This window comes from Dama dama, chromosome 23, assembly GCF_033118175.1.
Source record: "Dama dama isolate Ldn47 chromosome 23, ASM3311817v1, whole genome shotgun sequence".
Classification (NCBI taxonomy): domain Eukaryota; kingdom Metazoa; phylum Chordata; class Mammalia; order Artiodactyla; family Cervidae; genus Dama; species Dama dama.
Window position 1 is genome coordinate 57,714,709 of NC_083703.1, and position 17,332 is coordinate 57,732,040.

Consider the following 17,332-nt stretch of genomic DNA (forward strand, 5'->3'; position numbering starts at 1 on the left):
CCTTTTAGCAGCTAAAAAGGAAGAAATGAAATCACCTAAGTGTGGAATTATAAACAGCTATTAGTTTTATGACAATCCAACTTTAAAAATTTTTCCCCTAACGTCTGGCATTTGTTTTGGGTTCTGCCCGGAGCCTTCTAAGCATTTCCTTGGAAAGATGTTGCACTTGGTCCCAGGCAAAAAGTCAAAATCAACATTCAGGGAAAAAAAAAAAAAAACATGCCTTGGGTAGTTTCGAGGATTCTGCAATAAGCAGATCTTAGTTAGAGGGCACTTTGCTTAACTAAACTTGGAACCTATTAAAAAAAAAAAAATGCCCAGTAGGTAATTTATTAAACTACCAACCAGTTTTCACCCTTTATCCTAAAGTAATCTTAATAGTAAAAGCAAAAATCTAAGTTCTCATAGGTGTGTAGAATGGAGAGGAGGCTTTTTCTTTTTCCTTCTAGACTTTGCAATTAACTTAAGGGCCCCAAATTCCAAGTTTGCTAAGGAAAATGAAAAAAAAATTCTTAGAAAATAATAAATCTCAAATAAATCTGTAATAGCTGTATTGGAAGACCAGAAGGGGGCAAACATGTAAGTGTTTTAGGCTCAAAATATAATAAAGAAGCAAAAAGTCTCCTTCTGTAAGGGTTACTTGGGCGGTTAGGTGCAAGCTGGGAGGTGCTAGACCACTATTTAAAAATAAAATGACTTACTCAAGTATACTTGAGTAAAAAAATAATCTGTAAAAAATTTAAAAAATTACTTAGTCCTGTTATGACTATTCCAAGATATTGATTATAGAATCTGCCCTAGCACTGGGGGTATGGACGGGTGGGTGCATCCACCATCTTACCAAAAACCAAGTGCAACTCTTGAACAGGAAACGTCCTTGGCTTCTCACTTCTGTTGGCACAAGTATGTCTTATTTCTAAAAGATCTTATTTTACCTTCATCAGTAACAGTCATTCAGAGGCATTTCTTCCATTGTCCCCTACCACCCCTACAACTTCCTGTCTTGAAATCTCAAGTCCTAACGGTTAGGGGTCACCCCCATGCAGTGGGCTGGTTCCCCATGGGGCTAGGACCACAATGACCCAGCTAGCAGGGTCTGCACCCTATGGCTGCAATGCACACATTACCAATCACAGGCTCCGTTTGTGTGTTTTTTTGTGGGACACACACAGGTGGGGCGCCAGCCACCTAGAGCTGTTGTGTGACCAGCAGCCATCTGAGTGCCAGTCCTTACTATCCTGACCATACTCCTCTCTGATGCGGAGTGAATCAATTTATGCACATCAGATAGGGAGAATCCCCTCCCCTGCCTGCTTCAGACAGAAGCCCCTAAAGAACCCCTAAGTGGTAGAAGAGATCACTGAAGGGTTAAAACCTATTTACGCCCTGATCTACTATTGATTAGCTACAGACTGACTTGCGTAATCAGCAATCTTAGACCAATTCATTATTTCCTTCCCTGGAATAATTTCCTTTTCTCTTCCATTTAGGGTCATCTAGTGAAAACCTGGAGGTCACCTTCTTCTCAGAGATTTTTGGAAATCAGTTCTACCCAAGAATGTAGGATCACCAAGGCTGGAATTAACGTTTCTGAGTGGTTACTAGTAACTGAAATTAGCAACTTCTTCTCTGATGATAATAGTTTTCTTTTTAAGGTGGTCAGGTTATGATCTGTATGAGCCTGGCCTTTCCTAGGATTTGATGTTGCAGTGAGGGCAGTGGTTCTCAGCTGGGGGTGATTTCTGCTCCCCTCCTTCCAGGGGACACTTGGCAATGACTGGAGGCAGTTCTAGTTGTCAAACTGTGTGTATGTGGTGGTGGTGGTGGTGGGTGGGGTGTGTGTGTGTGTGTGTGTATGTGTTTGTGTATGTGTGTTTGTGTCTGTAAATGTGTATATGTATGTATGTGTATGTGTGCATGTTTGTGTATATGTGTGTATGCATGTATGTATGTTTGTGTGTATCTGTGTACACTTGGGTGCATGTGTATTGTGTGTGTATATTTGTGTTTTGTGTATATGTATGCAAGTGGATGTGTGCATGTTTGTATGTGTGCACGTTTGTGTATATGTGTTTGTGTGTATGTGTATATGCATGTTATGTATATGTTTGTGTGTATGTGTGTACATTTGTGTGTCTGTATGTGTATGTGTGCATGTGTATTGTGTGTGTGTGTACATGTATGTGTATGTATTTTTGTGTATGTGTATTGTGTGTATGTGTGTGTTACTGGCATCCAGTAGGCAGAGGTTAGAGATGCCCCCACACATCCTACATTGCACAGGTTGGTCTCCATGGCAACATGTCAGTGGTCTGCCTATGGAGGACCCCTGTTATACAAAGACCCCTGAGAATGCTAAAATCCCAGCAGAGAGACAGGAGGGAGAAGGCACAGTTTAAGAATAAGAGACTAGGTTTGACCAAAGCTCCAGGGCCTTACCAACCATAGGGGTTTTGACCAAAACCTGGGCTTGGTCCTGGGGTAGGGCTGCAGGGGAGAGGGACCCTCCTCTGTCTTGGCTGGCTCTCCCCTTCTCCTCTGTCAGTACAGATGTGACACCTTTCTTTTGCCTGTACCGCCTCACCATCTAGTGGTCACCTGAAATATCAACTCACTCTCACCATCTCTTGGCCCTTCTAGATTCAGTCAGTAAAAAAATAATTCATATTTAGGGGTGGGCAGTGGGTGGAAGGACCCCTGAATGACATATATGATTTTATGAATAAGTTAATGAAGTAGACTGTGGGCCTCCTGGACCTCTCCAGAGAACAGTGATTGAGAATTAACACCGACACTTTCTATAACTTCAGAAACTACAAAGGCCAAAAAAACTTAGGAGCTTCCTTAAGGAATCACAGATAAATAAGCAGCATCTATTTAAAAGGGAGTGTCCATGTGCCCCAGCAATTTCAGTAGCCGTGTACCTCATAAGTGACACGGCCTATTTCAACAGGTTGGTTTGTTTTCTTTTTCAGTTGGACCAGTTAGCTACTTGTATGGCTAAAGGGACTGAGGCCCAGGCCCGTGGCCCCCCAGGTCAGTGGGGCCTGGACGCAGACTTGCTCAGACGCATGACCTGCTTCCTATACCCTTCAGCAGAGCCCTGGCAAGCAGCCTTTCTTGGCCGTGGACTACATTACAGTGTCTGCTTCTAGTCTGTGTGCCTCATCACAGGAATTACTGTTTCTTTTAAAAAACCCCACAGCTATAACCTTACCTGAATGGAGGTTCCCTGTAAAAATATATATCTCATCACAGTCATTTGCAAATTAGCAATCAGTTTGCGGCAAGGCAAAACAGCTCAGAGAGGAAAGAGAAATGAGGTGCTCTGGTCTTTTGATCGAAGGAGGGAGGTGAGAGCTGGATAAATCGAGTTCTTTTTCCCTTAGAAGAACTAGCTCTGTGTGCTGATATGGAGGTTGGGAAAGCTTGTCTGTGGCACGCCTTCAAAAGTGGGTACAAGATTTCCCTTCCCATTATCAACTCATTAAGGGAAGTTTAAGGTACTCATTCTGTCCTACACACCGAGTGTGTGTGACAACTTCAGAAACATTGACTGACTCATAATAAATTTGGAATCCGATAACAATTTATGCCTTTATACCTCCCTCCTCGCCCCAATTTGAATCATTAAGAAACGTTCAGTAAGATCTCATGTTCAAGTTCTGTGGGCAGAACTCCACGAGTCAAAAGGCTTGAGAATTCTCCTGAGGTTTAACAAATTACCCTGCAGCGCATTCTTCCTCTAAGGCAGGATGGCAGCACATGCTCCCTCAACATTCACTGCTCTGTCAGAGATCAATCACCTACTGTCCTTCTCTGTTACAGCCCCCAGTTGCTGCCTGGGTGAAACTACTCCAGGAATTCTGATTGGAGGGGGCTGCACCTCTCAAGGGTTTGCTGTCTGTCAGAGACCAGAGCGTCTCATGTCTCAACTGAGCATGTCATCAACAACCAGGAAAAGTCAAACGTGTTGTTCCCTACCTCATTCTTGGAGGGTCTTCTCATCTTCCATTCCCAGTGGCTGGCCTTCTTCTCCATCTGGCTGTCGGAAGGAAAACTAGAGACAATCTTTTTTTTGGCATGTGTAATAAGCACAGAGCAATCAGTGCTCAGGACCCCGGGCTCAACCTCAGTATTGATTTGATTTATAGATAAGCGCTAATAAAGAGGAGGAGGTGACGGGTGGGGGGGCGCAGCGAGGGATCCGAGAGGGGGGTAGGTAACGCTTTTTCAGGACAGGTGAAAAACAAGCTCCCACCTCATCTTGTCACTCACCTACCAGTGACTCCACACCATCATAAATGTGGCAATGTGTCGGTCTACTGCTTGGGTTGACTCTTGTTTATAAAACCTGTATAAAGAGTGTATTCGGAAATGTTGAGATGGAAAGGCAGGATGGGTGCCTAGGATTTTTAGAATTTGTAAGTCTCACAGGGAATACGGTAAACAAAGAAAACAACCAGTGACTTCCCTGGTGGTTCAGTGGTTAAGACTCTGCGTTGCCAATGCAAGGGGTGTGGATTCGATCCCTGGTAGGGGAACTAGGATCCCACATGCCAAGAAAATAGGAAACAAACAAGCAAATAAAAACCCTCACTTGGACCAAGGAGAGAAAAATCCAGGAAGACAAGTAGACTCCTAAAAATAACAGCTGCCATTTATTGGACACTTAATACGTGCCAAACCCTTAGTTAAAGGCTCCTCTCAGTTTTTAGTATCTGATGCCCATTTTAGACAATGAAGGAAAAGGACACATCCTTCTCTGATTCTTCTGGAAACACCCCTCCCCTCCCTTTTCAGAGGCTCCTTGGCCTATGCCAACAGTCAGTTTGTATCTGGGGCTTCCCGTTAGCCTTCCTCAGTTTTATAAAGACCACTTGGACTAGTTGACCCTTTAGAGGAATCCCAAAGAGAGAGACCCCGCCCGACTTTCACCACCTTATGCCCCGCGTGACCAAGGGCCAGAACAGGAATCTGATGGAACAAAGACCCTTTCAGTGTAATTCAATGAAACCTGTTGAGGTTGGTGTTAACAGGGCCAGAGTCCGAGTCCCTCTTCCTGGGGGGCCACGAGGGCTGGAGAGTGTTAATTAGGCTGACCCGTGCTAGCAGTTTCCTCCTCAACTAACTTTTTTCATTGTTAGTGGGGACTCTGTCACATCAATTGGCCCTGCCCTTTCTATTTTGAAAATCCCTACACTTTCAGTGGAATCAGATTTTGAAATGGACAATGGGCATGTTAATTTCACATTCCATTAGGAACGCCAAGAGGCACAAGGTGAGCTGGGATGAACCCCACCTCTGACACAGGTTAAAGAACCCAAGAAGTGTAGAGAACAGATTGCCTTTGCAATCTGTTCATCTCCCCAAAATCACTTCATGGGGAGGGATTTGGAAGGTCACAGTTCTGCTGGGGGTGAGAGGTACGTTTCATATGGTAGGGAAATTGACTCTAGAAAGATGCATGGTTGATATGAAGAATTTAAAATCTAGTCAATTAGGTTACCTTCTCTAAAAAAGATTTCTAAAAAAAAAAAAAAGATTTCTTTTTTTTCTTTTTTGCTTTATATCAACCTTCCTCCATAAAATTCAAAGTTGATTTCTAAGATTACGCACTGACTCTCACTAAGAAGGAATTAACCCTGACTAAAAGGAAGGAATACTTTTTAAAAAATAATCACTATGAAGAATATTGAGCAAGAGTTATTTTAATAGGGTCATTAGATCCAGGCCAGGAGATTCTAAACAAGTCTATTACACTGGAACACTAAAAATGGAGGGGTCTAGGTATAAAAGCAACTATTTTTAAATGACGATGATGGTGTATTTTTTGGTGTGTGTGTTTTTTTTTTTAGTAGAAACCTGAGTAAAGAGAAAAACTTTAGACCTCACTAACGAATACTTCTGGGGGATTTTTAAAAGACTTTAAGGAAAACCTGCTTTTAAAAAAAGAAGTCCAACAAACAAACTAAGGCTGTGGTGTTGGCAGATGGGTTACAACAAATGTGGAAACAAAATACCACCAGAACAGTGACAGGTATTCCAGAAATGGGGAGGCTCACGTTTCACGGACACACAGTGGACATTTATAAGCAGGGATCTGTCTGGTTCTGGCTATAATTCAGGAAGCAGAAGACTGTCAGACACCTGTCATCTGACAAGGGATTAGGGAACACACAGCACACTTACAAAATGATGCCTTATAGCCTATCACCGCATTTTGGGGACAAGCAGGGAATTAGAAACTTATGACTCCCTCACTTACCTTGCAGAGCTGAGCAAAAGTACCTGACATTTAATCACTAGGCTTTTGGTTTATTTGCCTGTGAAATGGGGTCCCATCACATTTTTATTGCCCAAGGCTGTTGCAAAGGACAAATGTGACTGGATTAAAGGCTTTTAAAAATACACTAAGAATGTGCTATCATTATGTGTAATCATTACTATTACAGGTTACTAATAACTCTGAAGGCAGTGAGGCTGTTCCTTTCAAGCTGGGGGTGGGGAAGGTAAGGAGGTGGGAGGAATAAACAAAAAAGTGACAAACCTTATTTATTTTTTTTGCTTAATACCAGTTTTCCATGGTATTTGTAATGTAGGCAAATGATAAAAATTAACATAGCTATATGGAAAAACAGTTTTATTTGAAGGAAAATCTGTAGGAAATTGGATTTTAAAAGGCAAGGAAGAGATTTTTGGCTTGATAAGCCATGACTTTCCCACTGCAGCAAATGACTCAGTGGAAGCATTTTGAAAAAAGGAAAAAAGGGCTGAACTGAAAAAGGAAAAAGGAAAGGGGTACTGTAGCAGGATGAGATGAAGCCCTCACTGTTGTACTTGTTGGCATAAATGATCTTACAATTAATTGAGATTCACTGTATAAATAAAGTGTCATGGCAGAATAGTCATTATTATATACAGCATTTTCCTGCACAATTTTAATAAATGTAGCAGCTACTAAGAAATTCTAACCTAGCAGTCCCTTCAATTCTTAAAGGAAAATGAGGGAATCACCCAAATTAGGTTTCCAAAAAACATGTTTAAGCCACTGAAATTACTCAGAAAGGCAACAGAAACATGGAAATAAATCTGTCACTGGATAGTTTTGAGTAAGAAATGGGCTTCACTTTTTTTAGCTATTATAGAACTTCAGTCATGTTATCGATGATCTAACTATTTATCTATCTTTTTAGGATTCTCTGTGATGTGGTTAAGCTGTTTGGGCAATAAAAATGGAGAAGGTATATACATAGAAATGCACACGTGTTGTTAAAGCAACAGTTGAATCTGTATGTCACAAATTATCAAAAGATGGTCATTTGGTCTGCATTTTCAGGGGTGGGCATGTATGGCTGTCTTGTTTTATGTGTTAGGATTTAAATGTTAGTGAAAATGTTTGTCCTAGATGTACATGGGTCTTCACCCTGCCTTCTCGCCCCCTCCCCAATCAGTCATTCAGATCCAGTGGGGTACCTCTCTTGTCACTTCGGTAAAAAACAAAACAAAAACAAAAACGAAATCTTATCAGATTGCAGCCTGGCTCAACGAGCCACATTGACACAGCAGGCAACCTGGCTTTTTGAATTCAGGTTTTCCTGATAGACAGGGCCCAAGGCTCACTGGACTACACTGCATGCAAAGGTGCTTGACCTGGGTGCAGGACCAAGGTGATGCAGGATGACCCCAGCTAATCTTCTTTATAAGGTGAATTTCCCCCCCTGCATCAAAACAAGGGTAAGCAAGGGAAACTTGTAATGTTCTTAAGGCTCAGCCCCAGACATGGACTGTTTGCTACAGGGTAGATGTTTGTATAACCTATGGCAAAAGCCTCCAGTCTTGATTTAAGTGGATGGTGCTCCCCACCCTAAAGCCCTAGAATAGGGGATTCTGGGCATGGAGCAAAGGAGAATTTAGTGAAGATCTGCTTGAAAGATTTTTACAAATAAGGCAACTAAGGCTGCAGCATGTGAAGGACACTGCCAATTAGGTGTCAGATGCACACTGTACCTTGGCTCTCCTGTCTGCCCCATCACAGGTGTGCCACCCAGTGCTATGTTTGGAATGTTGAAATGGAGCTGTTGTGGCAAAATCAGGTGTCCGCAGGAGAAGAACACATTGTCATTTGAGGCTCCGGGCCTTTAGTGCAGTTGGGGCATCTGAAGTGTAAAACTACCTCCTGGATGTTTTTGAGGGAAATGATGCTGTCCTTATTTCCCTAGGTGGGCATGAATAAAATGACCATCACATTTAAAACTGTGACTCGTGAAAAGCACACATCACAATAGCACACAGTTATATGACACATTACAAAATATTTCGCAAATGTAGCACAGCCTGAAAAATTGTAATCTTGAAATTCCTCGAGAGGGCTTAGAGAATAAGCAAAAAAAAAAAAAAAAAAATTAGGATTGTGGAGTTTCACTTTTGAAATCTTCCTTTAAGCCACACATTCAGATCTTTGCTAATTTGCTGCTCTGATTAACTGTGGCACAGGAATCAAGACCCAGATTTGAGGTAAGGAAAATCTAGGGGAGGGTGCAGGAGGGAGGGGGCCTGGGTGGGGCCAGGGAAGGACTGGGGAGATGCAGCAGAGGGTCTTGTTGTAGGGGGGAGGAGTAGGCTGTTGGAAAGGGGAGGGACCCCTGAAGGTGGCATAGGTGAGGGGAAGAGGAGGGGGGGAGGCCAGGGCCATCAACGGTACCCTCCCAATGGGATTATTAACAGATCTTTCAATGTTTTTGTATCCCAAACCCATATGCAGAGGGTCTTACCTTTGAGCCTCTCTGCCCCCAGCTAAAGCTGCTTGAAAAAAATTCACATGTAAACATTTACATGTCTCACAGTTTTTTCACATTTTATCCATACACTTAAAATACACTGGAAGCATTTTTTAAAAAGTTTTATTTGAATTGCATTTCAAACACAAGATGGGCATTCCACTCCCAACGCATAACCCCTCTCTTAGAACCAAGCCCCTCCTACTGTATCCGGAAAAAGGGTAAAGGATTGGCTTACCTCAGGCTCTTCCCTAGATTAAAAAAAAAAATGATTTCATAGTTTTTAAACATAGCCACGCCCAGCCCCTGGAACCAGCCCCGGTGTGGTTCGGGATCCGAACTCGCCTGCAGAAGGTTAAGTAGGACTTTTTTGCCCCTCCTCCCTTCATCCCCCACCAGGTAAGCCGAATGTGTGCAGAATACCAAATTTTTGCGCACAGTCCCGGACGCCCCAGATACCTGCGTGTCTGGTTTTTCAACCGTAAAGGCGGGAGGGTTTGGCGAACGAATAAGAAGTGAGGAAACGCTTAGCGCAAAGGGGAAAAAAAGAGAGAAAGACAGACAGAAAATAGGTTATGGAGGCCGCCCGGAGGCGGCCCCCGCCCCCAGCTCAGCTAGCGGCCCCATACCCCCCGGGCATCTCCCGCTACTTTCTCAGGCTTTTCGCGCCGCCAGTTTCGCGCCGCCCGCTGCAGAGCGCCAGCGCCAGCACACAGGTACCGCCGGAGTGTGTGTACACGGAAAGTTTTTGCCCGCGCAATGGCGCAAAACACAAGACAGCCCATTCCCCACTACACAGTCGGCGGGTAATGTGGGGGTGCCAGGGATGGGGGTTGGAGAACACTTGAGGATACCATGCACAGGCGGACACAGTGTGGACACCGATGCACACCCACAACAAGCTGCCCGACAAGGGAAAGCCGTGCCGGGCGAGGCAGGGACGCGCGTTCTCCATCAACCCCCAACCCACCAGCGGCCCCAGCCAGCTAGCATGAGCAACCCCCGAGCGCCCTCCCACCCCGCCCCCCCGCCCCGCAGTTCCTGGCTCACCTGAAGCCCCCGCCTTTCTTGCCGTCCCCCACCCCACGACTCGGCGACGTGGTCTTACGATCGCTGGCGCTGGTTTGTCCAGCTGGAAACGACCCTCAAGTGTTGTATCGCGCCATGTTTGTCCCCCAAAGGGCACATACTTCCCCACTCAAGCCCACCCAAGATCCCTCCCGCTCCCAGGGCAAAGTTAGGGCCCCATGCTGGAACTTTCTGGCAGGTTCTTCCCGCCTCGACCCAGACACCCCCCCTCCCGCCGCCAGGCCCGGAGGCCCATCGGGCAGCCCTGCCACCCGCTCCCGGGGTTCCTGGGTGGCCCTGCTCCCCACGGGCAAAGTCCGCCGCATTACCTAGAAACAGCATGCGGTGCGTATGCGAGTTGTCCATCTTCTTGTTCTGGAGTTGCTTGTTGGTGAGCTGGCTGTGTCTCTTCTCGGACCACTTCTGGCCACGCTTCCCCGCGTTTTCCTTGCGGTCTTGTCTGCGCTTCTCCGCCAAGGCAACCTTCTTGACCTTGGGGCTGAAGGAGCCTCTGAACTGGGGGCTCTCGGATCCAAAGACGCAGCCTCGGAAGACCCGGACGAGGAAGTTGTGGAGCAAGTTGCGCCGGGGCTTTCGGCGGCGGCGGTTTCGCTTGGACGAAAACCAGCGGCGGCATCCGAAGGTCCCATCGTCGGATTCGTCTCCGCTGTCGCTGCTGACCGATATCTGGTCGTTGTAGAGGTAACAGCAGCTGGGCTCTGACCTGCCCCGCCAGGCAGATACGCGCGGAGGCTGCGGAACAGGCGGATCGGCAGCCTGGATCTCTGGGCTTGGGGGTCTAAGGAAACTGATCTCGGGTCGGGCTCCCGAGGCGGGGTTTGCCCAGGTGATAGGAGTGGCCCGGGGAACGGAGGCTGCCCGGGGGACAGTGGCTGCCCGGGGGACAGTGGCTGCCCGGGGGACAGGAGCCGCTCGGCCAACAGGGGCTCCCCTGGTGACAAGAGCGGCCGGGGCTGCCCCAGCGACAGAAGCGGCTGGGGCGGCAGGGGCTGCTCCAGCGGCTGGGGGGTCTGGAGCAGCCGAGACTGCCTCGGCGGCTGGAGCGGCCAGTGCTGCCTCGGTGGCGGCGGCAGGGGCTCCGTCCCCGGGATCGGGGACCTTGCCTCCTTCCGCGGCAGTGGTGGCTGAGCCTCCCTCCATCTCGGCTGCTTCTCCCTCAGCTGGGGGTCTCTCTCCCTCTGCTTGCTCTCTCTCAACGGGAGCTCTGGAGACCTCGATGCGCAGATCATCAAGCGCGACTGGGGGGCTGTCCATGTCGCCGGGAGCGTCATCGACCCCAACGGGGGCGCTGCCAACCTCGCGCGGGGGTCTGGAGACCTCCATCGGGGGGCTGTCTCCCGCGAAGTGTGGAGGAGGTCTGACAGCCTCTCGAGATGGGCTGCCGATGATGCCGGGGACCCAGAGGGGGGGCTCGTTCGCGGCGGGAGCGAGGAGGATCGCACTCGAGACCGCGACTGTCGTGATCTGGCTGCCCCCACCGCCGTCGATCGGTGGGATAGCTCGGGGGAGCCCAGGGGGTGGGCTGTCGTCCCCCAAGGCTGCTCCATCAAACTCGAATGGCAGATCCTCCTCGTGGGGAGGGCTGCATCCTCCTCTGATGCCTGCGTTTGCAGGTCTGATGGCTCTGGGCTCCTCGGGAGGAGCCCTGAAGACCACCGAACCTGGGCCTCCTGGAGCAAGGTCTGAGACCTGCAAGGGAGGTTGGTTGTCTCCCTGGTCAGGCTGCTCAAACTCAAAAGGCATAGCTTCTTCTGGTGGAGGGCTGTAGCTTCCCAGGCTTGGAATGGCCTCATGGGAGGCTCCGGGCTCCATGACCGGTGGGCTGAAGGCCTCAAGGCCTGCACTGGTCCCAATGGTGTCTCCAGGATGCTCCAGGGTAGGCCAGAAGCTTCCCAAGCTGGCCTGCTCGACCTCGAAGGGCATGGCTTCCTCGGGAGGTGGGCTGTACCCTCCATGGGCCCCGGCTTCCTTGATGGCCTGGCTGAGGTCCTGGAAGTTGGGTCTGGAGATCTCTGGGGGTCCACAGGCTTCGCCTTCAGTCTCGATGGGGATGGGCTCGCTGTGAGGCGGTGGGGTCTCCATCTCTTCGGCTGGGCCAGGCCCAGCACCGGGGGCAGCTGCCCCTGGGGCCTCCAAAGGTGGTTGCTCGGGCTGTTCCCCGAGTTCAAGGGGGTTATTGCGTTGTCCTGACATATTATTGCCGTCGAGGCAGTTGCGCACGCCCATAACACGGTGGCGGCTTCTTAAAATAAACTTGGGGCCCCGTGAGACGGAGCACCCAACCGAACTAGGGTGAAAAAAATTATTTTCAAAAAAATAAATCAAAGTACCAGCTGGAAAGTTCTCCTACCTCACTTTCCAACCCTAGTGAGGTCTAGGGGTTCAGGGGTTCAAGGCCTCGAACCCCAGACCATGGCAAAAACAAGTCTACTTTTGCTTGTTGAGTCTTGGCTCCTTTCTGGTCACTTTTTATGCCCTCAGGCTGCCCCTGGACCCCCCCCCCCCCTCCCTTTGGCCTTACTTGTCCCCTCCTCTCTCTTTTGCTCAGTCCCAGGCCAGCCCCGCCTGCTTGGATCAGAGGAGCGCGCCGATTCGGTCCGAAAATCGCTCGTAGTGCTCTTTTTCTGCCACCAGAGGACGCAGGTCCAGTGTAGAGATGGCTCCGGGAGCCGGCGCCAGGCTCCGGGAGCCCCAGACTTTGGGTAAGGGGGCTGATGCGCGCAGGCCTCGCAGGGATGTTTTGGCTCCTTCCAGTCCTCTCCCTGACTGATTTGGAGTGTTTCTCCTCTCTTCTCCCCTGGTCAGAGAGAGCGCTCTTCTGCGTTGCAGGACACGTGACGCAAGACGTGGGCCCCGGGCTGCGGGAGCGCAGGAGCTGAACCCCTCCCTCCCAGACCCAACAGACTCTCCTCGGGGGGAGGGGGGACTGCAGGAGTGTTTCGTAACCCCAAATTACCCCTGAACCCCTGAGCCGCAGCCCCCAGCCCTGAGCAGCCTCAGATCCTAAGTCCCGAGTCTGGAGCGCAAGGCTTCGGGCGCGTGCGAAGGGGGTGCAGGAGCGCGCGGGGATGCGACAGGTGGTCGTGAGCCCACCGGCGGAGCAGACAGGTGGTGAGGGGAAAGGGGCTGAGGAGTGTGAGCACGCAATTTGTTTTTAAAATGTGTTGGGGGTACTTTACATCGCTTCTGCGGCTTTTGTTTGCGGGTTGCCGAGGCTGGCTCCTATAAAGCACATCAGTGTCCCCCATCCCCACCACATTCTGGGGTCTCTGCAGTGGCCAAGGGTGACGCAGGCAGGGTTCTTCCCCATTCATGGGGACAACGACAAATACAAGGGAGGCAAGAGGGTCTTGGGTGTCTACTACCAAGACCCTCCAAGCGGTAGCTGCCGCGGCACGGAACTGGGGGTTGCGGGACGCACACAGGGACCCCACAGACTGAAAGCCCCAGAGTTCCTGCTGTTTTGGGAAACGGCTAAATGGAATTCCAGTTGAGATTTATGGCCGGTTTAAGGTGGTCTCGGAGACGGAAAAACCCCGTGCGCACCGAATCCCAAAGATACACACCGTGCCGTGCGGGCATCTGCGACCGCGGTGCGCTGTTGCCCGCTTTGGGCACCGGCCGCGGGGTTGGTCAGTCAGCTCCTCTAGCCCCTCTCCAGCCCCCTTCAAGTTCTTCTCGTCTCGCTACGGGTCCCCCAGAGCAGCTGCTTTACTTTTCCAATGCCTGAGCCCGCTGAGGCGGCACTGAGTCCGGCCACAAAACCGGCAGTCGCCCGGCTTGAGCTCCCATCGCAATCGCTGTAGCGCGTGGTGGGCTCAGAGCTCGCAGGGATAAATGCCAACACTACCTGGGTGGGCTTGACATGTGATTGCACACAGATCAAGATTTGGGGGGTTGCGTAGAGATTTGAGCCCCAGGAAAAATTTGCTGCGTGTGGATCACGTAAGACCCGGGACTCAAGCATCGTATCTGTCTCGCCAGTGGGTGACATGGACCCATAAGCCACTTTTAGGTGGAAGGTAGCTGGGCAAGAAGGAGGTGATCACTTGGCCTTAGGGCGTGGGGACGGATGGCTGGGTACGTGCAAGGTGGGCTGCGGCAAGTGGGGCGCATCACTTAGATCGCATCGCCTGGATCGCTGTATCTACGAGCCGCAGGCAGGTGAACCACGTACGCACACACACTCCCACCTCGTTAAACCTAACACATCCCTCTTTGAACGAGGGGGTCAGAGCGAAGGGGTCAGAGCCACTGCGCATCACTGCCCCCGTAAACCACCACTCATGCGGATGAGCTGCGCCGAGGAAAACGGACAAAGTCGGACCCCGGGTAACGTTTGGAGCCCCCCCAAGGGCGTATCATCTCAGCTCTTCGGGTCAACACACTTCCAAGTACCAACACCGAACTTTGGTTCAAACTTTGGACAACTACCCCCACGCGTAACGGCTCAACCTTTTGGGCATCCACGGAATGTGCCAACTGGGTCGCAACAGTCAACTCACTCCCCTCCGACCCCAGCGCTGGGTCAGCCATTGGGCTGGGGTCACGCCAATCAAGGCTGCCTAGCGAATGAACGGGGGGCGCCAGACCGGAAACCGGATATGAGTGGGAGGTCCAATAGGGGGCGCCGCGTTGGAACGCCCTAAGAGGTTGTGCCGCTGGGGTGGTTTGGAGCGGTTGGTGGGCGGGCGTATGGCGGTCAGGCCTGGGCCGCCACGAGGCCGGCTGGCACTGTGGGGTCACTTTCTGACGCCCCAGGTCACCGAGGCTGATGGGGGGTGGGGGGTGGGATCTCTCAGGGAGCAGCCCTCGTTCTCACTGATGGCGGTGGGTAAACCCCTAAGAGGGATCCGCTGCCAGGGCGAGGCGAGGAGGAGGCAAAAGGGCCTGCAGGTAGAGGGCCAAGACCCTGAGGAGAGAGGGGGCTCACTGCCCCGATGCAGAGGATCAGCCCCAGATGGATAAGGAGTTTGAGGTCGCGGGGATGCTGAGCCCTGCCGAAGTGGAAGGTCAGTAGGCGTCGCGGTTTGGAGCCTCAAGGAGGCCGCGATGGGGCCCCTAAAGGGACGGTTTACACTCGCCAGGCCTCGCGCGCAGCCCACGTCACCGAGGCGCTTTTCCACAGCACCATTCAACAAGGAATGGGTGCAGAGAGTCTGTTCTACATCCCCAGGAGCGTCTAGCACCTGGATTATTTGCCAGGAGAGCACACGCACCGATGGGATGAAGATCGGGCCGACAGCATCCTCCCTCCTAGAGGCTAAGCAACATAAAAATTAAAGAAAAGACCCCTCAACTGGGGCAGGGTGGGGGACCTTGTTGGAGAAAATGGAGTTACAGATGGGCCTCCACGGAGGGATGGATGTCTAGGCTGTGAGCAAAAGTGGGGGGATGGGAGACGTCGGCCTACCACGAACAAAGATCGAATAGTAAGAACCATGGCACACGGCTGGGTAAAGAGATCAGGTGATATGGCTGGGCCTGGGGGGAGCAGTGGGAGAGAAAGGCAGGGAATACTGGATAGTGTTTCTCTGAGGATGCCATGGAATAGCAGGGCAAGCAGTTTGGAGGCTTCTTTGGTAGGAAATGGAACAGATATTGAACTTTTAAAAAAAAATCCTGCAAGTGAGGATTTGAGCCTAGTTTTAGGGCAGGATTGAGGCAGTGTGGAGGATGGCCCTGATGAAGAGAACACAGGAGGACCTGGCTGGTCCTGACCTTTTAGGAAGAGAGAAACAGGCACAGTGAAGGAAGCAAGAAGGCTGGAGGGAGGGACTCAGAGGGATCCCAGAGGACCCTCCAGAAACTCCCTGGTGCAACATGCAAGGGGCAAGGGAGCCCAAGTCTGGCACCTAGGATGGAGAAGTCAGGGAGGACCTGGAGAAAAGCTGGCATGGTGCCTAGCCAGTCTGGTTTTGGACCTGACAGAGGAGGGAAGGAGGTACAGTCTGGGTGGAGATTTCTTTCAGCCTGTTATTTAGGAGGACAGGACCAAAGTCAAGACAAGACCCCAAGTTCAAAGTGACAGTAATCCTTATTAGGATATGAAATCACTCGATCAGATAAAATCTTCAAGGAGAGAAATAAATTTGATGATAGGCTCTCAAACACTTGGAGCACTGGAGAGAAAAAGGGCGGGGGGACATTACAGGAAAGAGTGGTGGGCCTAGGAAGGGCTCCCGCGTGGGAGCACGGCAGAGGGAAGAATTTAAGAATTGGTCCGCATCGCTCATCTAGATGGTTGTTTCTCTGCCTCTGCGCTGGTTACCTTCTGGGGCCAGGGAGCTCTGTGCTGTGGGGACTGGCCTGGGCGCTGGAGGACATCTAGGAGCATCCCTGGCCTCTACCCACTAGATACCAGCAGCATCCCCTTTGTTGTAGCAACTAAAAATGTCTCTAAATGTTGCCAAGCCTCCTCTGGGAGGCAAAACCGCCCCCCTGCCATGGGCTGAGAAAGGACCCTCAGACTCAAGTAGCAGTTGCCTTAATTTAAAGATAAATGAGGATCAGGAAGAAGAGATTGCGGCATTTAACTGCAGTGTCCCCCCTTTTGTCCTATCTTTGTTTATTTCACTGTAGTGACTGGCTACCAGGATCTGAAAACCCCAAATCTCTTGGATGAGTGGGGATCAGAGCTGAAGCTTCACCACAAATCAGAAGTGGGACTTGAGAGACTGGCAGAAGGGTAGCCAGATGTTGGAAGAGGTGGCTAACCTGAAAGGCAGCTGGGGAGCCTTGCCACAGGGGCCCAAGAAACCAGTATGGTAAGAGCTGGGGGTGATCAGCTGGGGGGCTAACTGGGGGCCACTCTGATTGGTGGGACTGTTGGGCGAGCCCATTCAGGGCTGGTGATCTTGTTGGCCAAGACAGAAACGTGGCCTTGACCTGGATGGAGGTGGCCAGAGGGCCCAGTTTTTATTTTTTATTTTTTTTAGTTCTACCAGTTTATTGCTACCAACCCATCTCCCTCCACCCTCGTGCACACATGCTCAGTCATGTAATCCCATGGACTTCAGCCCGCCTGACTCCTCTGACCATGGATTTTTCCAGGCAAGAATACTGGAGTGGGTTGCCATTTCCTTCTCCAAGGGGGCCCAGTTTTTAAGATCTGCCATTATGATTTATAATCGCAAAGTATTACCTTAGGCATCGATTTCCAATTCTGGATGGATTTCTATCAGGGAAGAGGTAAATATTTTCTAGAAATGAGCACGAAGTGGGAAGGAACATTAATTAATGGGTTCATGTGGCCCAGAAGAGGAAGGCAGAGACTAGGCAGGGTGCCTGAAGAAAGACTGAGCTGGGGTGAAGCTGCAGGCTGGGGTTTGGTGCCCACCCAGCAGGGCTTGTGCTAGGGTCTGCAGTGAAATGGTACTCTGAGAGGAGAAAAGGCTGGGCTGTCAGAAGCCAGGTGGAGGTTTCTTGAAAATTGTGTATCCTCAACTACTTAAAAAGAACAG

The 17,332-nt window shown here is 50.3% G+C and overlaps 1 protein-coding gene and 1 long non-coding RNA gene across 4 annotated transcripts in view; one reads left to right on the plus strand and one right to left on the minus strand.

Annotated features, from left to right (window-relative positions):
- The window catches only part of GNAS (GNAS complex locus), a 53,635-nt gene extending 41,537 nt beyond the window's left edge, over positions 1–12,098 (minus strand). The window contains exons 1-2 of one of the 2 annotated variants that reach the window (XM_061126918.1): positions 10,178–12,098; positions 9,831–9,977 (exon numbers count right to left, since the gene is read on the minus strand). In XM_061126918.1, the coding sequence (XP_060982901.1) occupies positions 9,831–9,977; positions 10,178–12,095 (2,065 nt within the window). In that variant the 5' untranslated portion in view covers positions 12,096–12,098. The remainder of the gene's footprint in view (positions 1–9,830; positions 9,978–10,177) is intronic. The other variant, XM_061126919.1, reaches the window with a different exon arrangement.
- A 2,585-nt stretch (positions 12,099–14,683) lies between these two features.
- The window catches only part of LOC133044962 (uncharacterized), a 28,621-nt gene continuing 25,972 nt past the window's right edge, over positions 14,684–17,332 (plus strand). For both annotated transcript variants that reach the window (XR_009690097.1, XR_009690099.1), the window contains exons 1-2: positions 14,684–14,881; positions 16,452–16,636. This is a non-coding gene — a long non-coding RNA (uncharacterized LOC133044962). The remainder of the gene's footprint in view (positions 14,882–16,451; positions 16,637–17,332) is intronic.